Consider the following 27,810-nt stretch of genomic DNA (forward strand, 5'->3'; position numbering starts at 1 on the left):
AAAGAATAAGGAAAAGGAGAAACTTAAAAAGATATTGACTGCTATTTGTAATAAACTTCCTAAAACCGGTACCGTCCTGGAAGGGGGCCCCCTCCGAGTTCTTGATTTGGGGTGGGCGGGTTTAGGGGGTTAGAGCATCTTCGGCCTGGCTCTCCCTCTTCCAAACTCCTCCCCACTCCGCAACGTACACTCATCACGAGCCCGCCCGCGAAGCATCTGGATGGGGACTCGCGTCCGGACATTTGGGCAGCGACAGCCGAGGCCGGATCCTGGGGAGTGAATGCAGAAATGCGCGCGGGTGCCGGAGCGCACCACTCGGTGGGGCCGGACCTCTCCCGGAGCTGGGTAGCGGCAACATCCTTCCACCATCTGCTCCTCTCGCCAGCGCCTGGCTCCGCCCCCTCTGAACCCGCCCCATACCCCCAACCAATAGCAAAACTCCCGAACGCTGTCCGCCTCCCCTAACCCTTTCCACACCCCCACGCCTTGGGAGTGGGTTGGCTGCTGAGCCTCCGCGAAGAGCTCGTATTTGCATGGCACTCGGGGTTCCTGGTAGGTGGAGCGGCCCGTCACTCCGGAAGGCCGGGCCCGCCCACCCCACCTCGGTGCCCAGCTCTCTTTCTGCGCAGTTCTCGTCCGCAGCCTCCGCGGGGAAGTGCCGGGGCTGCTCTCAAGGCTCAGTTCTCAGGATCGCAAGGAGGCAGCCCCGGGGAGCGGCCGTGCGCGCCGTCTGGGGTGGCCGGGGCGCGGGGGAGCAGTGTTCTCCTGGGGCAGGGCGCGGTGCAGCCGGCGCAGCCCCTCCACCAGCAGTTGCTGCCGCCCAGACTTTCTGTTTCAGTTGCAGCTTCTCCCTGGGCAAAATGTCAAAAGCCGCGGCCGCCACCTGGGGAAGAACAGCAGCAGCAGCGGCGGCGGCGACCGCGGGCGCGCGGGGGCAATAAACCGAGCAGTTTGGGCTGCTCGGGGACTCACTCTGCGCTCCAGGCTCCGGCGGCCTCGCGCCATGTGCTGAACCATGCCTCTCGCCGCGCCCGCGGGCAGCGCATGGGGCAGCGCCTGAGCGGCGGCCGATCCTGCCTCGATGTCCCCGGCCGGCTCCTGCAGCAGCCGCCGCCGCCCCCGCCACCGGTGAGGAGGAAGCTTGCGCTGCTCTTCGCCATGCTCTGCATCTGGCTGTACATGTTCCTGTACTCCTGCGCCAGCTCCTGCGCCGCCGCGCCTGGGCTGCTGCTGCTGAGCTCGGGGTCCCGCGCGGCCCACGCCCCTCCAGCCCTGGCGGCAACTCCGGACCGGACGCACCCCCGGCTGTCGTTCCGGGCGCCGCGGGCCACCCCGCTGGCTGCGGTCAGGGAGGCTGCCGAGGGCGCAGGGAGCCAGGAGGAGCAGAGTCCCGAGGCGCCGGACTCCCCCAGCCCTATCTCCAGCTTCTTCAGTGGGTCCGGGAGCAAGCAGCTGCCGCAGGCCATCATCATCGGCGTGAAGAAGGGCGGTACGCGGGCACTGCTAGAGTTCCTGCGCGTCCACCCCGATGTTCGCGCTGTGGGCGCCGAGCCCCACTTCTTCGACCGCAGCTACGACAAGGGTCTCGCCTGGTACCGGTGAGTTGCCCCAGAGAGGCAGGGACCGGGGGACAGCGGTGATCCCCCACAGCCCATTCCTTGTCCGGGAGAGAAGCGTGACGTGGCATGTGCTGGGGAAGAGACAGGGGCACCGCTTTGGACCACCCGGGGTGGGGAGAGGCCTGGAACCACCGCACGGTGCCGGCCAGCGGCGCCGAGATTCCTAGCCCTCTTCCCATCCGCGCGGCCCTGGCTCTGCCCTCTTTGCAGCCCACAGAAACTTCTCTCAGAGCGCTGGCAGCAGCTCAGTGGTCCACCATGTCCCAGAATTAATCAGATAACCTCGCCGCAAAGAGCTGGACAGCGACTGGGACGTAACACAGGGGTCCATGTCCCATACGAATCAATCCAGTGTCATTCAGGTTTTATTTTTCTTCTCCGAGCCTGGCAGAAGTGTTTTGCGCCCCACCAGTCGCGCCGTCCGCGTGGTAGACCAACTTCTAGAGCAGCTTCTACTCCCTTTATGGGGATGAGGATAGGGTCGGGGGTGGGGATTCGGACTTCCCGCCGAGCATACTAACTATATTGTTCGAGTCCTTCTTCTTGCTGGAACCAGAAGCGAGCCAGAACCAATTTCGTCCGCGGGCCGCCTGGGCTCGAGAGGGTAGCCCGGAGGGCGGACGCGGAGAGCGTGGAGTGTGCTGGTCCCTGTCGGGCAAAGGCGCGCACTGCAGCTCCGGGCACTGTCAGCGCATTTCCGCCTCCCCGGTGCAGGGAGAGCGAGGGCAGGGACTTGTGTGTCTGCGGGTCCTCTTGCACATCCGGGCGTAAAGAATATTTGGGGAGCGGGGGTTGAGAAATGCGGATCGCCTCAATATCGTGGATTCGAGAAACTTCGTGCTCGGGTTGGGTCGTGGATCCTATTCCAAAAGAATAGGATAACTTGCACCCCCTCTCGCAGCCAGTGGTCTTTGGAGTGAGTTGTTGAGATGACTGAGCCCGTAGTAAGTGGTGGGTGGCTGCGCCTTCGGCCTCCGGCAACCTCGTGTAGGATCAGGCCTGGCCATCCGTGCTCACTTCTCTCTCCGGCCATTCTCCCGCCCTCGCAAGCCTGACTCCCTACGGCCCCAGCACCCCCTCCAGGCCCAGTCAGTTCCTGAGATGATCGAGAATTCGGGTAACAAAAGGGGAGAAGCGGACTGAACCCCTCTCCCTGCCCCCACCCCCTTTCGCGAAGGGGAGAGGATGAAGGATAAAAGGGACCAAACGCTGAGAATGTGGGGTTGACCCAGAGGATTAAAACCGCTCCCTTCCCAGCCTCGCCCTTCTCCTTCCCCACCTCCTTCCCCATTGTCTTTAATGATCTAATTATGGTCAGGAGTTGCCCAATTCTCAAGGCTTAGCCACCCGTGACAGTCACCCTTCCCACCGTTTCCAGGCCGTGGGCACGTGTGGTTAGGAACCGGGGCTCTGCAGCCGGACGCTGGGACTCAAGTCCTGGCTGTGGCCGCTGGCGCGTCCCTTGAGCCTCAGTGCCCTCATCGGTGTAGTGGGGGTAACGCTGGCCCTTGATGGAGCAGGGCGGGGAATCGAGATGGTGGTAGGTCGCTGCCTGGCACCTGGGGGTCCTTCATAATTGTTCGCCGTTGCGATCTATTGTATTGGTGCTACTTCTGTCACCACCGCCCCGCCTCCCGGGAGGAGGCTTCTTCCGGGGATGGCAGGTTGGAACTAGCACCCTTCCAGGTGGAAGCCGCCAGAGCCCCGAGGCGGGTCGGGATCTTCTGAGATCAGACACACTTGGGACCGGGTTGGGAGGAACTGGCAGGAAAACAAGTGAACCCCGAATACCGGGCGGATTTTAGAAACACCCGGGGCTGGCTGTGGAAATCCCCACAGGAAGATGCACGCAGTCTCCGAGGCGGCTGCGCTCCACCTGCCACCTTCCTTTTGATTGTCTCCAAAAGGCTGTAAAAGAACCGAGTCGCGCTGGAAACGCTCGCCGCGAGCCTGCAGCGGGGAGCGCAGCCCTCGAGCCTCTCGCGGGACGGGCGCCCGGGGGTCGCGCGGGGCGGCAGCTTCGTCAGCCTCCGAGCCACCTCCCCCAACCCGCGAGCCGGACTGTAGGGACTGAGAGGCGCAGGGCCCGCAGCGGTGACCTCGTTGACCGGGCGGCGGGGAGACTCAACTGCAAACGCCGCCAACTCGTCCCACATGAGCCTGGCGTGCCCTCAGGGTTGGTGGATTTCATTAAGAAGAGGGGGCAAAAATGTTTTCAGTGCCGTTTGCTTAATTGAAAATGTTGAATTAATTTAAAATAGTCTGGATTTCCGGTGCGGACTTCACAGTTATTTTGAAGGCGACCGTTTTAACTTTCAACAGTCCACACTCGGGAGGAGCCGTGCGGCCCTGAGAGCTTTACGTAAAATCCGGTGCCCAGGGAGCACCGGTCGCCCTTGCTAGAGTTCTCGCGCCTCCGCCGAGCCCTGCTGCTCGCCGCGGGTTTGCTGGGTTGTTTCTCCCGGTAGGTCGGTGCCAACAGCAGCCAATTGGATCAGAGTGGAAATAATAATTAACCAGAAAGAGCTGCAGTTAGAAAAAATGGTTAAAACAAATCCCCCAAACTGGAAAATAGGAGAGATAGGGGAGATGGCGGAGGCGTTTAGGACAAAACAAAAAAACAAACAGAAAAAAACCTTCGGGCCTGGAGAGTTAAGTGCAAGGATCAGCAAAGTGAATTTTGGGAACGAGGCGTGGGCGGTGACCCGGCCAATCCAACCTAATGGGTTTAACCGGCTGATCCACAGACCTGAAAGTGTCCTAATCAGGGGTCCAGGGACTGGATGAATTTGCAGGAGCCTCGGAATTCGACTGTAGGTTCTTCCACTTGGCAGAAGGAGACACCATCAGCCCCAACAGGAGGGTCCTGGTGGGAAGGACCCTGGCAGAAGGATGGGAGCTTTCCTGCCCTCTTAGTGGACTGCAAAATCAAACCCAATTGCTAGGTTCTGTCTCCCTAGACCCTGCTTATTTTAGTCTGGGCTTAAGACTCTTCTGGGTTTGCCTTTCCAGGTAATTATCCAGCTCTTACAAGGATCAGGCATCCTAGACAGATGCTAATGAGGACCTCATGGATGGCTTGTCAGGACCACCTGGTGGAGCTTTTTTTCCACGGGTGTGATGGTGGGGGGGAATTATGGGGCTGTGGTGAAGGAAAATTTCACCTTCAGTGCAAAGATGGAGAAAGCACTGACCCCATACATTTAGACTCAGAATATTGATTTAAACTAGTTATGTTCTAAAATGAAATAAATACATGCATCCTATAGTCAGTTTCTCTTTGGGGTTTAAGCAGTGGTATGTCTCAGAATAACAGGTTTTCATAAATTTTGATGACCTCAGTTTGAGAATCAAGTTAGCCAAACAGTTTCTGATGATTATTTTTGATGTGGAAATATGCCTTTGACTTTGGCAGAAACTTCTCCTCCCCCCTTGACTCTCCTTTCCCTTTCTGGTTGTACGAAGTTAGCTGACACTGTAATGCTGTGACCACATTAAAAAAACAGTTGCATGTGTTGTGTGTGTGCGTGTGCTTTAATAATGATGGCAGCTAACACTTACTGAGTGTTTTCCCTGTGTGCCAGTCACTGTTTCAAGTTTTATAGGATTAACAAATTTAATCCTCATTACAAGCCTGCAAAGTAGGCACTCTCACAGATGAGGAAACAGGCATAGAAAGGTTAAGTAGCTTGCCCAAGGTCTTACAGCTTGAAAGTGGCAAAGCTAATATACCAAACCTAGGAAGCCCTGCTCTAGAGCGCAGGCTCACAGGACCAAAAACATGCTGTTCGTCCTATATGATGAGTTCAAACCAGAGTTAGCTTTAAAGAGTTTGACAGTTTTCTGCAGTGCCTCCCCTGGCTTCACTATAGATTGCTCACTTTGTCATTCGCTTTAAAAGAATATGAACCCTACAGCAGGCTACTTACTAAATCCCAAGTTGGTTTCTATCTAGAGTAAGGATAATTCCATCACTGGGGCAGCTTCATTTCTCTGCACAGGACACTTAGAAATCAAAGGAGTCATTAAAATGACAAAATATCCCTCAAGTCTAAAGACTCAGAAAACCTAGCGAATAACTAACTCTTCTAAGGATGAGATTTATTCCCCTCTATATGCCTTTTTTCAGACTGGGAGGTGTGAGAGGAGATAGGGTCAAGTGACATGTTTCAAAACTTCTTGGAATTTCCTCATTTTTTTTAAAGTACAGTTTCCAAATCAAGACTGAATACTTAACTCACACCTTTTAACCAGAAGACAATTAAAGCTAACATTTTGGGCAAATGTCTTTAGAATTAGATTCTAAAACTGGGGAACTTCAGAAATCTCTCTTGAACACTATCTGAAAATAGCAACTTTTCCTACATTTTAAATTTAATATCTGATGAGAAAACTATTTTTCCGCCTATTTTCTGAGTCTGTCTCTAAAAACCTAGTGGCAAAGACTCTTTCTGTCTACATTGAGGGAAATTTAACATAAAATCAAATTGAGGATAATCCCTTTTGAGGTAATTATACTTTCTCAATCCTGGAATTTACAGCAATATATTCAGCTCACCTACAAGCTACTAGGGTGAAGATCAAAAATCTACATTTATATGCAACAGTTTGAAATACAAACCATCACATTAGGAAGCTGTCAAGATTTATTAGCAAGACAGTGTAAGCATTTGTTGAACTCTGTTTTTAATTAGGCACCTAAATTAGACCATAAAATGGTTGATTAATCTTTTACAAGTTGAGGGGAAAATATAACATAAATTAACCTAATCATAAGTGTTTTCCCAGATGCTCTGAGTTAATAAAATAGTCAATATTTAATAGCAACCGATTTGGTTTAGATAAATAAAACACTGAAGTGTATGAATTAAATTAAATGAACACTTAATCATCTTTCAAATGATGCATTATTATTGAACAGGTCTCTAAAAACCAGTCTGCAGCCCATGTCTTCAAAAAAGTACTTATCAAGAGCGAATATTACAATTAGAAATTAAATGCTGACTAAACTAGATTTTGCTGTTTTAATGGAACTAAATTATTGAAAATTTATAATTGAATATAGACTAATATTTATAAAAAAGATTTTTCCAAGTCAGGTTAGATTGCTTGAAATTTGTTGACATGTCACAGGTGTTTTTTTTTTTGGGGGGGTCTTTTAAAATATTTGATTTTTGAAAAATCAGTTACAGAGCCTCATTCCAAATATGTATACTAATTTACCTTTTTGTTTAAAACGTGTTGAAAGACATAAGGTTTCCTGATTATATAAGATGACACTTTGCATCTCCAAAATTTAGAACTAAAAATGTACAGGAATTTTAAAAGGATACACACACAGACACAATGTATCGTGAAAAGGGAAGTGGCATTTATTTAAATCTTCAGAACTGAAATACACGTCTAAAACTGCTTACCGACTGCTTTCTAAGTCAGTAGTTTTTTTGTTTGTTTTTAAAAACACTTTATGTTCTCACTCCATGAACATGGAAATTAAGGTGATTGACAGAAGCACAAAATGTCCACTCTACAGGCAGAGCATAATGAGAATTTCTTTTGCTGTGAATAGAGTCAGTTTCCAAAAAAGGTTACTTCAGTCCTTAAAGTGGATGATTTCAGACAGTAAAACTTCAGTTCTAAGGCCACTGGATCTACAGGAATCCCAGCAAAATGAATTCCCCATCATGTGGCATATTTTCAAGGATACAGAATAGAATGTGCTGCCCACCTCAAATGACTGGAGAGAAATGAGATGCTGGTATCTTTGAAAACTAAATTTAAGTATAGCATGAAACTTAGGAGAAAAAAACGTATTTAAGACAGTACCTTGCTAGGACTCCATATTCCTCCTAAACTAGAACAAAACCAAACAAAATTGATGTTAGTGTATGTTGATTTTTAGTTCTGTTTTTTTTTTTCATACCAAGAGGTAATGTTTGGAGAAAAGTTTAAAAACATGATGATAAATTATTTTCTTTGCAGCCAAGAGGCTATGTGTAAAATACTGCTCATGTTAATAAAGCTCACTAATAGTTTTCTTTGCACATAGTTAAGAATGATATTAATTTACTTTTTCTGTAGCTGTATCTTAAATTCTTCTTTTAAATACACATTTCTGTGACTTGAAAAATTCTAAAAATAGTCAAAATGACTGGGCCACTCAAAAAATTTACTTCATTGTCCCTTGGATCAAACTTGTTTAAATAGCAAATCTATTCTGTAAAGTCTTTGCCTCCCAAAGAGTGCTGTTTTCAAAAATTAGGATCTGCAGAGATGGAGTTGGTTACAGGAGGAATTATATTTTCTCCCTACATTAAAGGAGTGTGTACGCATAGGCACACACATCCCTATATTCGTGGCGACTTGAAGTCGATACGTTTATTACAGAACAGATAAATTATGGGGATAAAATATTTTTCTTCGTGTAAAAATAAGACCCTGGTTTAACCTCAAGTTGCATTCGTCCCAGTAGAGGCTAGATTATTTCTTACCACGGGATCAACACTTTTAAACACCTCTGACTAGAATGTGAACAGTTCCATGTGTGTTCCAGCAACTTGGGGCACACGATTGTTTCAGAATTCCCGTGTCCTCCTAAGTCTCTTCTTCACACCACTTACCAAGGGTACGCATGCTAAGAAACCTAGAAAATGCTGGAAGACTGTTTGGGCCCACATGAGGCTATGGAGGATGAAAACACATTGGGAAGAGAAGTGAGAAGCAGATTTTGTCACGCACATTCTTGCTGTAATGAATGCAAGGGGGGGGAGGGGGTACGGAGAGACCCCCCCTCCCCTTTTCAAGTCCGGTGACAGAACTTGCTCCAACACGGCTCCAAATAGGACCTCGACGATGCCACGTGTCTGCTCCTTCCTAGCAGCTAGAGGGGCGTCCTGGAAAGTGGTCGAGGGCGCTGCCAATTGCACGGAGCACGGCTCCAAGGTCGGCCGGCCCGGGGGGGACCAGCCAGCACTCCCCAGGGCCGCCGAGCCGGGGAGACAGATGGCGCTCGGCCCCACGTGACGCGCCCAACCGCGCGCTCCCGCCTCACCTGTTGGGCTGAGCCGGGCAGAACTGCCGGCGCTGGGGGTGGGCGGAGCCGGGGGGATCCGTCCCAGTGCTGATTGGCCCCGCGGGGATGCCAGGGGACCAATGGCGTCTCGCTCACGCGAAAAGCCCTGCCCAGAAGGAGGGCGGGCGAAGGGAGCGCGCCCCGCCCGGGCCGGGGAGGTCCCGGCTGCTGGGAAGCGATTCGGTGCCGCTCAATTGGTTCTGCACCCGCTGACTTTTGGAGTGGGGTGATCGCGGATCCGCTGTGCGCCCTCCCTTTCTTTTTTCTCTTTGTCTTCCTCTCTCTTTTCTAAACCGTCCTGCACAGATTCCTCTGCCTCAAATTGCGACCGGTAGGAATGCGGACCCGAATGAATTATTTAGAGCGGGAGGAGGAAACTTTCCATTTAAAAGCCCTCATTTTGGGGCGGGGAACCGGGCCAAGCTCGCAAAGAAGTGAATCAACTGATTCAGTCTCCAACTAACACGCCCCGAAAAATAACATATATTTTAAAAAGCAATAAATTTCAAAGCCCAACGCAACCATTGGTATAGAACAGATTTCAGTTTTTAGTTCTCGCTGCTCTGTGACACTGGAGACTAAATATCACTGTGATTCAGCACTCATACTCATTTGTCAAATCCTATCTTTGTTATAGCGCCACCTTCTCCTTTGATCTTTTCCCTCTTTTTCTTTGGGGGTGTGGGGAATAGCATAATCCTCAGGGCGCCAGCTTCCATAATCGGTGCCTCCAATGAGATTCTGAAAATTCGGTAGACAACTAAAAAGAGCTTCATTTCCATAATCTGGCTGGTTAAATAAGTGGACGAAGTGAAACGGTGTGGAAGACTTGATTAGAAAGGAGAGGGGGGAAGGAAAAGGCAAATGACTCTCTTCAATCCCTCCTGTCCTCTTTCCCAGCACCTTTTCTGCTGCTCCCCAAATCCCCCTATCTCCTTCTCCCTGTTCACCCTCCCTCCCTCCGCCCTGGTCCCAGCCATCGTGCAGCTGTCCCCTGCCCCAAGCAGGGGCTGAACTTGGGTAACCTCCTAGTGGCCTCCTCTGTGAGCCTGCAGGTGAAATTTCCGGGGACTAACATGTCACCGTCCTGCGCTGCCCAACCCTTGGGTCAGTGAAAGCTTCCACCACTCACCTCTCAGGATAGGCGGCCTTATACCACTGTACTGAGAATTCTGTTATGGATTTGGATAAGGCAACCTTTTTTTTCTGGATCTTTTTTTCTTTTTTGGAGGTGCAGGAGAAGGTAGTATTAAAAGGGTAGGACGCTCACATAGGGCGTTGATCATTGCTGCTGAAGGAATTGAGTCCATACCTAAAGCACGGTCTCCCTTGGCCACCGCCCAGAACACAATCAGAGAGCTGCAGTTTACCTCCAGCTCCTTGCAGGTACCACCTCCCTCTCTCCCCTCCCCTACCTCCCTAGCTGGAAACGCCTCCTTGGCTTGGCCTGACAGGTTTCCTTGATGTGCTGTTGAGCTGCTCTCTGTTGCAACCGGGTCAGATCGTTCCAGAGTCTCCAGGCACTCAGCATATGTGAGTGCAGCCAGTTAACACAGATACACAAAGAAGTGAACATCCTGTTCCCACCAAAGAGCTTTTACAGGAGCGCCAAGAGTGGATGAATGTGGGGGGAGGGGGGTTGTGGGGAAGGCTACATAGAGAGGAAGGTAAGGAAGCTGATTATGGACTTGGAAGATTTTATGGGGAAGAGAAAGGAGAACATTTTAAGTCTGTTCTTTCATAAATGAATGCTACATTCTTATAAATCCTGTTTATATATACATATATTTTCATTCATTTAACAAAGCACTTACATTGAGCACTTTCTTTTTTTATCAAGTGTTATGCAAGGTTTTGAGAAAGTGCAACAGATAAGAATTGTCTTTGAGGGGCCATCGCCAGGCTCCAAATGGTCTCAAAGCGACTTAAGCACTGATTGAAAAAGGAAAAAGAAAAACAAAGCATCAGTCTTGCCGAAGTACTTATACATTTAAAATCACTTTAAGGAGAAGAGGATGTATGAGATAAAATAGCAAAAATCAATAAATCTGATTTTGTGCTTTACTTTTCCAGGAGCTTTCCAAAGAGAGCAAAAGGGGGTAGGGAGAAGGGGAGGTGTGTCAGATACCGTGTGATGCAACAGGAAGAAAAGTTAGCCTTCGGGAGCCAGTGCTCCCTGGGCAGGGGAGTGGGTGGGCACTTGCTAACTTTAGAAGCCATCCTTCTGGCGTGATTTCCCTCATTTTACAGAGGATTTCCAGAGGAAGCCCACAGAGGTTGCCAAAGGTCATGCAGCTGTATCTGTAGATGGCTCAGCCTCATGAACCCAAAGAAAGGACTGCACCTCCTGGAGGTCCCTTCAAACTCAGCAATTTCCAGGTTCTACCCATGATGAAATTTGATATGCTGTTGCTTCTTGATGGTTTTAGCCATCTTTTCTGTGGTTTCTTGCCCCCAAAGACATTGACTGTTCCCTGTAAAAGTAGCCCCATGATCATCCCTTTTCTCTTTTTTTTTGGACAGGAGAATTCCCTTTCATTCCCTCCTCAACACCATCTCTGCCATACCTTCACCTGCATTGATGGTCTCAGTCCTCACCCATGGCATCTGGGCACCAGCAGGCCACTTGAACATCATCCATTTGCCCTTTGCTCAAGTTCTCAGGTCTGTACCTTGGCTTCCCCTTCTCTGACCGCAGGCACCTTCCACTTTCTCATGGACCAACCTGCCTTTTCCTCCTGCTTCTTTGAGCTGTTCACTGTGACCACAGGGCTCAGAGTCTTAGTTCTGGAGATCACATTGATACCCTTCCCACCCACAGACTGGGGCCCACTGCTCCCCTCTGGATCATCTGGCACCCCCAAACAACCTCACCCCAATCTGTGCAGCACACTGTTGTCTACTGCCCTGAGCAGTGGCAGGAGAAAGTCCCCTCTAGAGCAGACCTGGATCCTAAGTCAATGCCTCCACCAAGAACTTGGCCATTCCTCCGTATTGCTTGACACCCGTAACCCATGCCAAGACCCGATGCACACCTCAGCCCTTCTGGGTGACATCCTCTCTCTCCGAGGTCCGGTAACTTCCATCCTGGTGGGGAGAAAGGCCAGAGGGAATGCAGTACCTGCTTGGATACCTCTCTTAACCACTTCTCCATGTGGCCTTGCTTCATACCTTCCCCAAGATTTCCCTCCATCATTGCAAAGGGGGAGTTGTGTTGTTTTTCCAAAGCTTCCTTCCTCCTTTCTATCTGCCTCTTGTGCTTTCTAATAAAAGATTCCTCTGTCCCCATCAAAAGATGAATGGGGGCGGGCCGCGGTGGCTCAGCGGGCAAGAGCGCTTGCCTGCCATGCCGGAGGACCCCGGTTCGATTCCCGGCCCCAGCCCATGTAAAAAACAAACAAACAAACAAAATATAATAAAATAAGAAAATGTTTCCCTTTCTTCCTCCCTTCCTTCCTTCCATCCTTCCTTCCTTCTCTGTCTTTCTTTCCTTCCTTTCCTCCCTCTCTCTTTAAAAAAAAAAAAAAAAAAAAAAAAAAAAAAAAAAGATGAATGGATAAACACAATATGGCATATAATATGTACAGTGGAATATTATTCAGTCATAAAAAGGAAGGCAGTTCTGCAACTTGCCATATGGAAGAACCTAGAAAAGATTATGCTTAGTTAAGTCAGCAAGGGACTTAAGGGCACATATTGTATCACAGGACCTATGAGAGATGACTAAAAATAGCAAATTTGTAGGTGTAGAAAGTAGATTAGAGACTACTGGGGGATGGGGGAAGGGGGAAAGGGGAGTGTTTGTTCAGAATTTTTTTAATTAAAAACAATTTTTTAAAGTTTACTGTGTCAGAAATACACTCTCCTTTGACACTGCTTCCCCTTCCATGAACCATCTTATTTTATATTCTTTCCTTGGCTCAGGCACCCAGTAAGTGGTAGGTACTCAGCACCAATGTAGCTTCCTTTATTGTAGGACTTGCAACTACCATTATACTTCCTTATCTTTTTAAATTTTTCATGGCACTTGAAAAAGTAAATTATATTGAACTTTTTTTTGACCTCTTCTCTGTCACTTAATTCTGCCCATCATCATTTTTTCTCCTTTTGTATAACATACTGTATTTGGCCCTCAGTAGAAGGATCAGACATGTCACCACGGAGTATTTAAGAATGCACATGGTGAACAAAAAGAGGAAAGTAAAATCACTATAATCTTAACACCAAAGTGTTACAGAAACATAACTTTGACATTTTGGCTCCAGAATCATGAGCATCCATTTTAATTTCTTCCCATGTGATTATATATTCTCCTACCACATTGTTTTCATTAATTTCATAGTATTGCATTCCCTGTCTAGATTGTGATTTGCTTAATCAACCTCCTTTAAAAAAAAAGTTCGGATTGTCTGCAATTTTAACCTGTTAAAATAGTGCTATGGTTAATTTGGGTAATATAAAAATTGCAAATGCTGGGTAAGGGTGCATATACAATTTGAAAGTTTGTGATACAGAATATCAGAATACCTTCAAAAGGATACAAACCTACACCCTCAAAAGCAGTGTATGCTAACATCAATACTATTTGCCAATTTGAGAAGTGAAAACTTGTATCTCATTTTTATTTCTTTGGCTTCTGTTGAGGTCAAACTTGTATTCATATGCTCATGGGCCGTCTGTTTTCTTGTGAATCTCCATTTTTAATTAATGGTGTTCTTTGTCTTTTTGATTTGTAAGAGTGTTTATATATTAGGGATACTAACCCTTTGTCATACGAGTTAAAAATATTATTTTAGTTTTTGGCTTAAGGGGCTGTTTGCTCAGAATTTCTCTATTGGAAAAAAGTTCAAAATCTACCTTCATGACTCAGAGAAAGACTATGCAACTATTCAACTATATTTCCTATAGTTAACTAAAAAAAAATACACTTTTTAATCTTCTTCCATACCTGGACTTTCTACAGTTTAGGAATGTTTTCTTTCATGACATCTGTGGTTATTGCTTCTGTCCCATTTCTTTTGATTTTTCATTTTAGACACCAGTTGTTCAGGTGTTGGATCACTAGTCTCTATCTTCCATAACTCTGTCATTCTTTTCCCTTTTTTCTGTAGCCTAGGATTACTTCTTGATTTTATCCTCCATATTACTTCTTTTACTATTTTTGTGCTCTTTTTAAAACTCCCACTCCCAGCTCCCCTCTGGAATTGGAGCTCTACTCTTGTGTTTTCCTTGACATCCTTATCATTTCCATCTTCTTTTTCGTCTCAGCCTGTTATGAGCCGTGTGGCTTTCTGTCCCTGTTACATGGAGGTCAGTTTTGCTTCTTTGTGCTATATGAAGTTTGCTTAACTTTTTTAGCATTGGTTAGTTTTAGAGGTATAATCACATCTTCCAAATGCTATACTTTTCCCCCCACTGTACTCACTGTCTTTTCCTTCTAGACTGTGTGTGCACATGCCTGTGTGTTTTCTTATTTGTCAAAAAAAAAATGAGGTGGGTTTGATCTGTGTGTGCCCATTACATGGATTCCCTTAGTCTGATACTCCCCCTCCTTGTGTCACATGCAAGTTTTCACTTCATTTCTACTGCTTTGCTTTGTAGCAGGCTAAACTATGGTTCTCAGCCCACTTCTCCCTTGTAGACTTTTTTCTATCTCTGCTTGATAATTGCACATCTTTTCCTGAACTCCCAGGCTTGTAGTCAGAACTGAGATAGACCATAAAAAACAGGAATTCCAGGATGTTCAGCTACTATCAGTGTCCTTGTCTCTCCTTTTGAGACAAATCTTCTCTCTAAGCACAGCTTGATACTACCAGTCTCATTTTTCATCTCCCTGTCTCTACTCCCCTCAACTTCCTGCCCATTTGTGTTATGGACGTGGCTTCAGTTAGATGTTAAAAAAATATAGGAGAGCAAGAGAGAAGCAAACATATTTTCTGGTCATCTCACAGCCTGCAGGTTTGAGTACTGGCTCTCCAATTTTCACATTGGAGTAGACTCCAGATCATGAACTAACATCCCAACAAACATACTTGCTGTTATAGGGCATGATTTTTAGAAAAGACTTCTTGTTATAGAAAAAAAGCAAAAGTTTCATTTTAAAAATTGACACAGTAGAACAGTGAATTCCCAAGTACTCACTGCCCAGTTTCAACAATCACCATACCTGTAAACATACCTGTAATAAAGTGTACCCATCAGAAGTGTGTGCCTGATGAATTTTCACAATGCATACATGCCTGATATAAGTGCCAAGATTAAGAAACAGTAGTCCACGAACCCCAGAAGCCCCCCGTATCCCCTCCAGTCACTGTCCACACCCAAAGAATACCACTGTCCTACCTTTATCCCCATGGATTCATTTTGTCTTTTTTTAAAACAATCATAATGCAAATGAAATCAGAGAGTGACTATTCATAGGATTTTTTAAGCATGGAAATTCATTTCCAATATTTACAGATTGGGAGCTTTCACATAGAAATTCAGATTTTCTTCCTCCTTCATAAAAGTTCTGACAGAAATGGACTTTGCCTTACATGGCACCACCTGGCTGGGGCTAGGGGCCAACTGTGCTGGGGAGATAGAGGACATGTTTATTTTCTCCTACTGGCTGCAGGCTCCACTCACTCTGCTCTGTTCTCAAACTTGACCAGCCTGACTCATTTGTTACCTCCCTCAACCTAAGTCTGGGTCACTGCCAGGCAGTGCTTCCCTACCTTTTTTTTCAGGAAGGTATTATTTCAGGGTTGAGTTTGCTTAATCCAGTTCAAATCATGGAAATTCTTCCAGATTTTGACATTAGCTCTTCTGTGTGACTTGGTTTCCCTTTTACACTTTTGGGGGATCCTAGGAGGGACTGCCTGGAGATCTGCCAGCTGGATGCCATTTAAAGACAGAATCGCTACCAAAAAAATTGTCTTCCGTGGCGTGCTTCTCTAAACTGTCATTGTCCTGATTCTTTAACTGGACCTCCTTCCATCAGGCCCCGAAGTCGGCAACCTTCAGGCTCAGCCCTTACCTGCTGACACTTGGTGACCTTAGGCAAGTCATTTTCTCTCTCTGCAGGTCAATACCAGTAAGTATACGGTAGAAATTGGGCCCCTTGGTGATTCCTAAACTAGTGCTCTGCAACTCAGGGAAGGATCGATTTTGTTTCCAGTCCCATGTAGACAGATGTATGGTCCGGCTGCACATGCCAGGGCACATCTCCCGCCAGGTGCTTCCTGCCACTTGGTTTGCGACACCCACCCTGGTCTATACCCTGTCCAGTGCCCTCACCACAGCCCTGGATGTCGCGGCAAGGTCAAGTTGTTCTCAGAGCTTTTAAATCCTTTCTCTTGGGGTTTGTATTTATATCCTTGAGAACCTGTAATAGCTTGCAGGAAGTCTGCAGACCACACTTTGCAAAGCACTGTCCTAATTTTTTTCAGTGGCCAAGGAGTTTGGACAAGATTAATAGGCGATGTGTGAAAAAAAGGTTCCATGTTAGCATGTTAAAGGCCCTGAGAAGGAGTGTATTTGAAAGACTAAAATGAAAATCCTTTAAATTTTGTTTAACCTAGCATTTCCCTTAAGTGCAGAAGCCGCTTCATTCAACACTACCTTATATGTCAAGGAGTGGCATTCGTCTGAATGCTCATTTAGAGTTAGGGTGAGAATAGCAAGTCTCCATGGTTTCTTGAAGTTTTAAGAATTTGCCCCCCCATCCTGTCTTCTTTTCATTTTTACCCCACGGAGCAGGCCACCCCTTCCTACTGCCTGAATTACAAACTCCACATCCCCCTTTACTCCTCAGAGGAAAAAGAAGTAAAGAATGAGAAACGGAGTTATGATAAATCAAGGATCCTGTGCAGAAAGTGCTGAGGCCAAGGCCAAGGGCAAACATGATTGCTTGAAACAGGATTTCAAGCCAGGTCTTGCTGTAAACTTCTTTAGTAGGCTTCCACTTGCCTTTCTCCCCGAAACAGGCTAATTGCAGGTTCAGCTGTCCTCCAAGAAGCTTATGTCTGTTTTCAGAGGTAAGTGCACTGTCTCAGTGGTGTTTATGGAGCAAACTGTTTGATGGTGTTGGAAAAGCCAAAGCTTTTTTCCACTCTGCCTGTGCACAGTGTAGCTCCTGGGGTCTGTGTATATTTTATCGTGCAGCACTAAGGTGACTCGGAACCTCATGTTGAGGCCCTTACTAAACAATGAGGGAACCACAGATAAATATTGGCAGCCTTGAGTGGAAAACAAAGCCAATCTCTTTAAAAAAAATTGCATTTTCTCTTGTTGCATCTGGGGCCAAGTGGAACACTTGAAATTGTTCTATAGTCACACAGCACCAGCAACAAAGGAAAGTTTCAGATTAGGTGTCAGTGGGAAGGGAAGCAAGTGGAACCTTTTAACAGAGGGAGACGGGGGATTGATTTACCTGTTTTCACAAAACTTAAGTTACATGAGGCTCTGGGTTTCCCCTCCAAGCACTCTCAACTTGCTACAATGATCGTATTATCTCCTGATACCCCTCGCAGTTGGTGAAATTGTAACACCTGTTTGGATTGGCTCCTCACCTCTGCCCCCAGCCCTCGCTCAGGGAGGAGGTGTTTGGCCAAGGGCATTTCACAGGGTCTGGAGGTGAGCAGTTTCACACCAGAGCAGAGTCCTCTATTGCACAGACTTGACTAGCTTTTCATTCTTATCACATTTCCGTTCCTATGTAAAGTTACCTATCTCTTAAAGGGATATTTAATACCCACTTTCTCTTTCTGTGGGACCTCGTGAAAATCAGGCAGTGAAGAGTCAGCCTTACTGCCTGTGCACGAGCCAGGCATTAGATGGCACAAGTATTGGGATGATGGGGTGTCTAGCATTTGCTCATTCATTCATGCATTCGTGATTTCATCTGTCAGTTCTGCAACACTTATAGGGGGACAAGCAGTGTGCAAGCCACTTGGAAAATAAGAGGGACAAGCCTTTGGCAGAGTCCTCAAGCTTTGAGCTCATGTCTTGGTCGAGGAGCGGAGGTTGGAGAGAATAGAGAAGACAGTGAGAAATGCTGCGGGAGTAGGAAGCCACTTTAAGCTGGGCTTTGAACATGGATTGCAGTTTGCCAGTCGACCGTCCAACAAAGCAGATAAAGCATTTAGGGCAGGGGTAGCATGTCACAAAGGAGCAGAAGGGGCTCATGACTTTCTGGGATCTGCAAAGAGCATTTGCCAGGAAGCAGATGTGCCAGTCCTTGAGACTTGTGCTTTCATTCACTCTAAGAATTTGATCAAAGTCACCTTACCTCACCCAGATGCTGCTTTTGCGAGGGATGGGCAGTACAAGTGAGTGTCACCTATTGGCACGAGTCATTTCTGGTTGATGTGTCCCCAGATGTGGCAAGGGGATTATGGGTCCCAGAAGCTCAAGGTGGGTTGGAGGGCACTAGCAGACATCAGCAGTCTGAGCTGCAGGTAAAGATACTCCCCAAGTGATGCACAGTGTTGGCAGTAGGCTTAGGTTCTACCCATTGGCACTATTATGTTAAACATGGGCTTACATAGAAAATGTTCTAGCTGTTGATCACTTGTCAGTTACATCCTAATTGGGGTTTGGGGCTGTTTTGTCTCAATTTTTAAATCCTTTGGCTCCCATTTACTCAGTGGCATATATTGGGAGGACAGGCACCATGCATCCTTCTGGAGGAAGCCGGCATTAGGGAAGTCCCCGAACCCTATATCCATTCTAAAACCAGCAGTGGGGACAGAGAAAGGGCAAGAATTGAACCGACTTAAGTTCACTTTTGGTTACTCTGTATTTCAATACCCATTGATTATAGTTTTGCTCTTTATCATTGCAAGATAGTGATTTGATAAACTTTTTGAGCATCTCCTCTATGCTAGGCTCTGGAGACTCAAATATTTATTCATTTAGTGCCTGTTCTGTTAGCACTGTTCCTGCCCTCCGGTAGCTTACTTTCTAGCAGGGAGGAGATGGACAGTAAGCAAAGAAGCAAACTAATAACAATATAATGCCACCTAGTGATAAAAGCCATGAAGAAAATTAAAACAGAGTGAGGGAGGAGAGAGTTACGGTGAGAGAAAGGCTAGATTGGGTGGGAGGTCACAGGGGCCTTTTTCAAAGACGATCGTGAACAGTGAGCTGAGTGAAGGGAAGGGATGGAAGAATGCTGAAGATCCAGGGCATAGGATGGGAACATGTCTCAGCGAGAGGAGGTTGGTGATGGGATGTGGGGGTAGGGGGATGAAGAAGGTCGGGGAGGAGGAAGCAGGCTTGTGAGCCATGGGATGGTTTGTCCCAACTGTGCAGGGACCAGTGGGGGACTCTGTGAAGCAGAGGGACAGAGCCTGACCTACTTTTTAGAAAGACTTCAACTGCTTTGTGGAGTTTAACTGTAGAGAGTGAGAGTAGAAGTCTAAAGATGAAATGACTACATGGGGCAGGATCTTAACTTTGAAGGCTTCCAAGAGGAAGTGACACCGAGGAAGGTTTTGATGTATGAATAGGAGTTTGTCTGTAGATCAAGTGGGGAAGGGAATCTCCTTCACAGAAGGAATAGGCAAGGAAGTTTAACATGTGAAAGTGTAGCAGATACAGGGAATAACCAACAGAGGAGAAGCCTGGAAAAGTAGAAGAGAAATTAGACAGCATCTGATGTCTTTTATGAGTGAACCTTAAACAAATCACTTCAAAGAGTAACTGGTACAGACCATCTTGAGCTCCTTCCCCCCTCCCCCAAGTGCTTCAATTTGGAGTGAGACTTACAAGATGCCATTGATTAAGTGTTGTAACAGGAATTGCTTTTGTGGGTGGTCAGAAAAAATGCCATCCAGGGTAAAAAAAAAAAATAGGCAGGTGCTAGAGAGCCTCTCAAGATGTGCTCTGGGATCCATGTCCTCTAAGCTGGCTGCTTTTTCTTTGTCCGGATAGTCTTTCATTAGAGTAAAGCCATGTAATTAGAAACTCCACTTCTCAGCTCTTTGGACCTACAACAGGAACAGCTCGTGGGCGCCGTTTCCAGTGTTCTTAGAAGTTGCGCAGGGCCCGGGCTGCGAGTGCCAAAAATGCCAGACCAGTAATGAAGAGGTGGCTGTGCAGGCACACACCTGTTTTGAATGTACAATTAGTGCCTCCTGCCCTTCTTCCTGGAGTTTATTCCTCTGCAGAGACCTTTTGCAAGGGTGGTGGTGGGTAACTATGTATTTGTTCTGTTGCACACTCTCTCTCTTCCCTCCATTTTCCCCATCTCTCTCCATTTCCCTCTACCTTCTTCCATTTCTTTCTCTCCACCCACCCCTTCCCTTTCTTTCTAATCTGAACATTCCTTACACAAACTTGTCTCCAAATGCTAGATTTCTGATCATTGCATCTCATTAAGCCATCTTCTTTGTCATTTTACCAGGAGCAGCCCCAGTTTACACTATTTAGATCGGAGAAACAAAATAAGAAAGTCTCTTGTCTCCTTTGTGGTGGTTGAAAAGAGAAATTGCAAGGAAGAGCGCAGTTGGGAGGACATGAGGACAGAGGATGGCGTTTGGTTGAGCCTTTGGTGGTGGAGAGTTTTTCCCCAGGATTGCTCATCAGACACTTTCCACTCTACATTCTTGGCTTATAGGGAGACTAATTTAATTTCCAGCAGAGAGGCTACTCCCCATATGAGGGTAATCTCAAATAGTTAATGAGCTAGAAGAGGAGGCAGTCTATTTGGATTGATTCTTGTTCCTGGGCTCAGTGGCTTAGCAGTGACAATTTATTAGCCTGTTTATTTCTTGGTTGGAGAGGTTTTTCACCTTGGTGCAGCTTCATGTATATTCCTCTTCTAAAGATAGATTGAGCAGTGACACCTGACCTTGGAGCATTTAGAACCAAAGCTTTACTCTCACATGCTTGTTTTATTGAAAGGGCAGGTAGAAGCTCAGGTCAGCTCTTCTGTCCATGTTTACCCATAAAGCACATTGTGAAATTCCAGTTTCCTCCTTCCCTGCAGCTGGAATGGGATCTCCTGCACAGCCTTTTGGGCCAGCTGCGTTGAGCAACTCTGGTGTGTTATATTGATCTCGAGATTTGGGGCAAGCGTGATTTTCCTTTCGTAGAACACTGATACATTTGAAAGATAAGGGCTAGAACATGCAGTAAAGAACAGCAATTGTGCCAGAGGAATTAGGACTCAAGTTTTTGGCAGCCTGATTGGATTATTTTCAGGTTTGTGATAATATTTTTCACTAAGGTTGAGTGAAAAATGAATTCCTAAAATCAAGGCATCAGGGCAGAAGTGCAGGGAACCAGTAAATCTTATAAAGATGGCTGTGTATTTCTTTATAACATATACCCTGATAACTCCAAAAACTATTTGAGACAATTTATATTTAGAGAAACTAATTTAAAACCAGAACCTTTTAAATTTTTGCTATTGTCAAAAGGAAGGGAAAGAAGGTAGAAACCTCAGGAAGAAAGGTGAGTGACTCTTGCTCAGAGGTGGGATGATTATGGTATTTTGCATTTTGATCCTGTAGTTCTTAGAAATGTAGAGAATTGAGATGAAAATGAGATATGCAGTTTAACCTTCTGGAATCCGAGTCCCTGGTCTGCCAATACCCAATGTTAGACCTTATTCCCCTCAGCCTTGCCTCGCTCAGGGCCTCACTGTCCCCAACTTTAAGATGGAGGGAACACCCCCCATTAGAGGATGATTATGAGGCACCAATGAGATCATGGATGTCTGTAAAGTACTATGCACGTCTCAGAGTTGGCATCATGATGGCCAAGGTGGAGAAAGAACCATCTCCTGATAAAAGAAAGCTTCTTTATTCTTTACAAGAGGCAAACATTTTTCTGTTGCACTGTCTTGTGAGCTTCCAACATTGGGCAGACCCATTTTTATGCCAGCTCATCATTTTAATGCTTAATAAAATATAAGGGCATAGCACATTCACAGGTGGTCCAGGAAAAGCATCTGGATGGCAGGCAGAGCTCATGGGCTCTAAATGTGATGCTAACTTCACACATGGATGGACTTTAGAAAAGCCCCTTGTACTGAGTTCCTTAAACACAAACCATGTTGTCTTAGTTTGCCAAGGCAGTCATGACAAAAACCACAGGCTGGTCAGTTTATACAACAGGGATTTATTGGCTCACAGTTTGGAGGTTAGAATTCCAACATTGAGGAATATGTAGACCATGCTTTCACCCGCGGTTTCAAGTGTCCTGGTGCTGGCTTGTGAGCAATCCTGAAGGTTCCTTGGCTTGCAGATGCATTTTTGCCATTATCACATGGCAATCTCTTTCCCTTTTCTGGCTTCTATTTCTCTGTCCAGTTTCCTTTGCTTCTATGGACTCCACCAAATTGGATTAAGGCCCATCCTCATTCAATGTGGCCTCACCTTAACTAATAACATCTTCAAAAGTCCTATTTACAGGTGGGTCCACACCCACAGAGTCAAGGCTTGGAATTTGACCTTGTCTTCTATGGGGGACATGTTTCAATCTCCAACACATGTCAACCAAATCTTTTTACTGGTAGAACATCTGACTGGTTGCTCTTGTGCTGTGTCAGAAGCTCTTAGTCTGGGTCTCTGGGTGGGAGTCAGGAGCCTCTGAAGCCCCTGGAGCGTGGATGGAGGTCTGTGTTTATGTAGCCATGTGACTTTTGCTGCAGCCAGGATGCATCCTGTTTCTTAGGGTCTCTGCAAACCCAAGAGCTGAAGAGTTCTGCTTTCTGGGTACTTCCCTGTGGGATTTACATACCTTCTTTGAAGTCCATATAGACCAAGTCCCCTTTCTGTTCTGAAGAAGGGGGGATCTGTCTATCTTCAGAGGATAGAGGGACCCAGGAAAGGGTGTCCTTCCTTGGACAAGTGGCAGACTGTTCTCATAAAGAAATCTCTCCGAATTCCCGATTCATTAAGACATCTTCATATTAACTGTGTGGGAAACACTTAGAAGGAGTCTAAACTGGTTCCAGCACGAACTCTAGGGCTTCTTCACAGTTAATGGATTCCATTCCTGTTAAGCCTCAGTTTGGTACCTGGCCTTCCTGACTGCCTCCAAGTGACAAGTTAATCCATGTGCCTTTAGCACACCAGGGCAAACTTTGTCCTAGAAAGATGTGAGCTTGATTAATTTTGAAAACGTGCTAATGGGGTAATACAGAGCACATCTCTTATTCTCTTCTTTAAGTGGTGTTTGCTTATGGGCTTACTGCTGTGTGTTCCCAGCCCTGGGATTTGAAAGTGAGGGAAAAGTAATAGTTTAAAGGCCTTTATTTGGTTTGTCAGTGAGTTACCATCTCGGAGAGACAGCTATTGTTCTGGGCGGACTGGCCCTGGCTGACCCTGGACCCAGGGATCCTTTCTAATCTAGAATCTGGGGTGGTGCTTGCCTTTGCTCAATTTCTATTTGTTTTTACATGAGGACACAGAACACTCAATCCATAGTTGTTTAAGACATTTCTTGGATGAACACCCACATACTGCTTCTTGTCCCCCATCCTGAAAAGGAGGTGGAAAGCTGCTACTTATGTAGATAAATTTAGGACACATTAGTGTCATATCCCCAATCTTAAAACTGAGGGAGCTCTTTGCCCCGCCCCCACTCCTCCTTTCCTCCCATCTAAGCTGCTACCAGCTTCTCTTTTTTTCTTTCTTTAAAATGTTTGTGAATTACCTGCCCTTTTTTTTTCATTCCCACCACCCCCTTCCCACATTCAGGTCTATGCATTTTCATTTATCTCCCTTGTTTAAAAAGGATTCGCGTTGTTTAAAAATGATATAAGGAAACAAATAAAAAAACAATTGTAGGGACTTAAATGGAGGTGAAAATTAGCCTTTAGAAATATCTTTCAAATGGCCATGGACCCTATTTTCAGCTTTCTAGCATCTTCACAAAAAAAGCAAACATCCATTACACAAATCACAAAACAAGATGTTCACGCAAAAGAAAGTTCAACTGTTTGGGGTACCAAGAGGGGGTCTTGCATAAAGAGGGCTGATGGGCAGATGGCCCAGTGCTTCTGGCATAGATAAAGACCTTACCAGGAGCATGCAGTTAGGTAATTCAGCCTTTTTGTTAAAGGATAACTTTCAAGAAAAAGAAAAAGAAAAGAAAAAGGTGAAAGCATATCCATACAAAATGAGCCCATTTTAAAGATTTAGTCTTGCTCACTTTTAATGAGGGAAGACATTACCTAAATTGGTTCAAAAGAGAAGTAAAAGGAACATAAACTTGCTTGGTGTAAAAGAGTGTTGAATGAATTGACAGACTTTTTCCGTGGGCTAAGAGTTGCATAGGGAGGTCAGTAGAACCTCTAACAGAAAGAATTCATTTGCATGTCTGGCTGAGAATTATCTTGCAATCACTTATCTCTCATTTACAGAGTTGCAAAATATCTCAAAGACAATAAAAGGCTAGAATCAGATAACCAGAAGGGCCTGTTTCCTGTTTCCATTGAAGACACCCAGTCATCTTTTTTGCTAATTCCAAATTTCTTTATATTTTCTTATCAGTCTTCAGTAGGCTCACAGAGTTTATAATCTGCTAAAAGCCCAAATCTGGGTAACATACTGCTCCTCCATTCCTGATACAGCATTTTTGTTACCAGAGAAAGGCTGTGGATTCTTTTACCCAAAGCACTTATAACCAATTCCTGAGACTCAAAAAGAGACAGTTTATTACTAAGCACATAGTAGGAGAGCAGATGGCCTACTGGCCCAAAATATGTCTCCCCGAACTGCAGTAATTCTGATAGTTTTATTAGAGAAAAGATGGAAGGGTTTAGGATAATGAGCACAGTGGCCCCAAATGATGTAATTAGAGGCGATTATTGAGCATGCGCAGATGGACAATATGCTTAGCCACAAAATGTACGTAAGAAAATGGAGGAATGAGGTATAAGTGACTTGTAGGTTAGAGTCTAAGCTATTGCACACGTCCAGCTTTGTTAGATCCAGTCTCTGTCATCAAGATAATTTCGGATTTGGGGTGGTTTAGTTCCAAGCGGATCCAAGACTCTTCATTGACAAACATTAGGGTTGTCTTTAGTGATCACAAGACTCTTAAGTTGAAAAACTGGATAACTGGGCACAAATGAAGGTTAGTCACAAGGTTTTTACAATCACAGGGTAGAAGATAAAGGCTATGCAATCATTATCGGAGATCAAGGCAGGTGGGTTACAATTTAGAGATTTCAGGAATTTCCCTCTGTCTATTTCAATATACCAAGAAGGAAAAAAAGGAATATCTATATGATTCAGTAATCAAAATCATCCCCTAAATCCTGATTTCTCTGTTACATTTTCGTGTCACTCACCTCCTCCATTCCTGGCGGCTTCTCATCACCTCTGAGGTCAAATCCAAATTCTGACTAGCCCTTGTTCATGTATTCACTAATCCTTCATTTGTTCAACAACCATTTGTTTTTGCCATGGCACAGATAAGGCACAGCCTGGTCCTCAGATGCCTTGAGGTCCGTAAGAGCAGATGGATCAATGTTATGATACCTTTGTGTGTGTGTCTGTGTGTGTGTGGGGGGGAGGGGGGTTGGGGTTGGGGGGGGCGCTGTTCTCAGGAGGGTGGAGATTGTAGAGAAGGGCACAAGGGCTCCTAACCCAACTGAGGCTAGTTCATGGGCCATGGTCAGAAAAGGCTTCCTGAAAAAAGTGATGAGTAGAATAGAAGTTTGTTATAAGTTAGAGGGCCAGAAAAGGATATTTCAAGAAGAGGTGAGTCTGTGGGAGGCAAGAAATTTCACAACCCATTCTAGTCAGTGCAGGTACTTGCCTGTAGCTGAGGTAAAGGGAGAGTTAGGTGGAGTCACGGGAAAGGAAGCAAGGAAGGAATTTAAAATTCACTTGGAGAAAGCTGTGTGTCCTGCTAGGGAGTTTGGACTTTATACTTATCTTTATGAGAAGCTTGAAAGGCTTCTAGATTTGACTTTTAGAAGGGTGTTTCTGGGAGCAGTGAGTGGACAGGTGCCGACCTCAGTCTGTTTTTAAATCTGTCTTTCTAACCTGATCTCCAAAGATTCCTCAAAAAATTATCCCGGCCACTGGCACCGTGGGATCTGGGTTCAACAGCATCCTCCTGACCCAAAGGGAAAAACGAAATGTAACAAAATAAGATATCAGTGACTAAGAGAGTTCAAATAGAGTCGAGAGGCTATTCTGGAGGCTGCTCATAATGCAAGCTTCAGCCAGATAAGGCTGATTGCCATGATTAGCCAAACTCTAACCAACATCATTCCTGTGAACTCTGAAGAACACCCAGGGCTCTATGGGAGAGTCACAAAAGTTTCACGCATTAAGTTCACTTTCCAAAAACCTATAACCTCTAGATGGTTCCTAGGCCAGATAAGCCCCCAAACCCAAAGGGGCCAGCCTCTCCAAGAGCATCAACTAGTTCCATCCTCCTGCCTCATATTGTCAATACTCCTTTTCATCATGAAAAAGTTAGAATGGGCAGAGCCCAAGTATCTCTAAAGATTAAGAGAAGGATCAAACGAGGAGGGGTTGTAACAGAGAAGATAGGATTTAACAAATGAGTATGACTGCTGCATTAGCATACTGATGTTTCTTTAGCCTCCAGATTAGCTAGATGGAAAAACCTGAAATTGCAGAACTGTAACCCATACCAAACTCTGAAGTCTGTTCTATAACCACTTGTTACAATGTACTTTGAAATTGTTTGCTGTTTTGTATATGTTATATTTCACAATAAAAAAAAGCATTAAAAAAAATTCTGTGGGCCAGACTAAATGGCCCAATCACTTTCTCATTGAGTAGGTTTTGTTCAGAATCCTAAACTTAGGTACCTTTTGATTCCATACCTTCTTCATTTTCACCTGCCCCTGAGTCTAGCTCAAGGGAGAATCACTTGTCAAGACGGAGGCAATCCTCTGGGTGCTGCTTTTCTATATTTCTCATTTTGAGCTGAGCATACAGTATCAACTGGCTCACTTACAGTGTGTGGAATTCCTCTCCAAATAAACAATAGGTTCCCTGAGGGAAAGAATCATCTCCCTCATTCCCATAAGCAAGACATAATTAAGCCATATCACTGATTCCTCAATCACCCGTGATAAATATTAAGTTTAAATTTCTAGTCTGTCTTCTCCTTGCTTCTTAGGACACATTTGGAGTATCTCAACCCACCATCACTTGGGAATGCAAACTAACTTTCATAATAACTAAAGTTAACAAATAAAATAATGATTGGTATAAATGTTAAGCAGAACCATTTTCCTCATTGTTAGCTACTGTAATCTACTAATCTGAACAGAGAAAGTGTGGGTTATTTCTGGTCACCAGAGGTAGGAGATCCAAAGTTCAAAATCGAGATGCACCTACAGCTTTGCTTGTGTCTCACAGGTAAAATAAGGAACATCGATCCTATACCACTCTTGATTTTGCTTTTGCTTATCATTCAAGTTCAAGACCTTTTTTTATGCATATGGCCTCACAATGTAACTATGCTTCTTAATATAATGGGTGTGGTCGTACAAAATGTTGCTCTATTTCAGGTTACTGAACTCATCACCATTTTTAAACGTGGCCCCAATGGTAATTTATTATTCCAGTTTTTCCCCAATTCTCTTTGTACCATGACATCTAGTCATTAGCTTTAAGCGTTGTTGGTTCATTCCCTTCGTTCATAATTCTTTCATTCAAACAGATATTTTTGAGTGTTTCCTGGCAAACATTTCTCTGTTTCTCTTGTATTTCTTTTGAAGATAAAAATCTCTGAAATTCACAATCCAAACAAACACAAAACAAAACATGGAAGGCAATAAGATGCAAATGAACACGTTGTTCTTTGAAACAGTCATTAGGCTTAAAAAAATAGGGGGTTACTTTTTCCCTGGGGCTGATGCAGATAAAAGGCTAATCTCACTTGTAATTCTTAGCAGCTCTCTCTGTAACTATTTAGTTATTTGATATCCTTCAGAGTTTTGTCCTTTTGCAGAGATGAGAGGAAGCTTTGACTAAGGCACGGAAGAAATTTTAAGACTCACCAGACTCAGGCAACACTTTTCTTCTCTCCTAATTTTGAATGTGAAATACACAGGCAAATTGGACTCTGTCTACTACTATGTTGAAAATTCACTGAGTTTTCAGACCAAATGGTTGACCTTGAGAGTTG

General features: G+C 45.4%; 1 protein-coding gene across 1 annotated transcript in view; it reads left to right on the forward strand.

The window, feature by feature from the left end:
• The first annotated feature begins 533 nt into the window (after window positions 1–533).
• The window catches only part of LOC143688281 (heparan sulfate glucosamine 3-O-sulfotransferase 3B1), a 44,748-nt gene continuing 17,471 nt past the window's right edge, over window positions 534–27,810 (forward strand). Inside the window, exon 1 of the mRNA XM_077166054.1 lies at window positions 534–1,598. Within this exon, the coding sequence (XP_077022169.1) occupies window positions 1,045–1,598 (554 nt within the window). The 5' untranslated portion in view covers window positions 534–1,044. The remainder of the gene's footprint in view (window positions 1,599–27,810) is intronic.

This window comes from Tamandua tetradactyla, chromosome 6, assembly GCF_023851605.1.
Source record: "Tamandua tetradactyla isolate mTamTet1 chromosome 6, mTamTet1.pri, whole genome shotgun sequence".
NCBI lineage: Eukaryota > Metazoa > Chordata > Mammalia > Pilosa > Myrmecophagidae > Tamandua > Tamandua tetradactyla.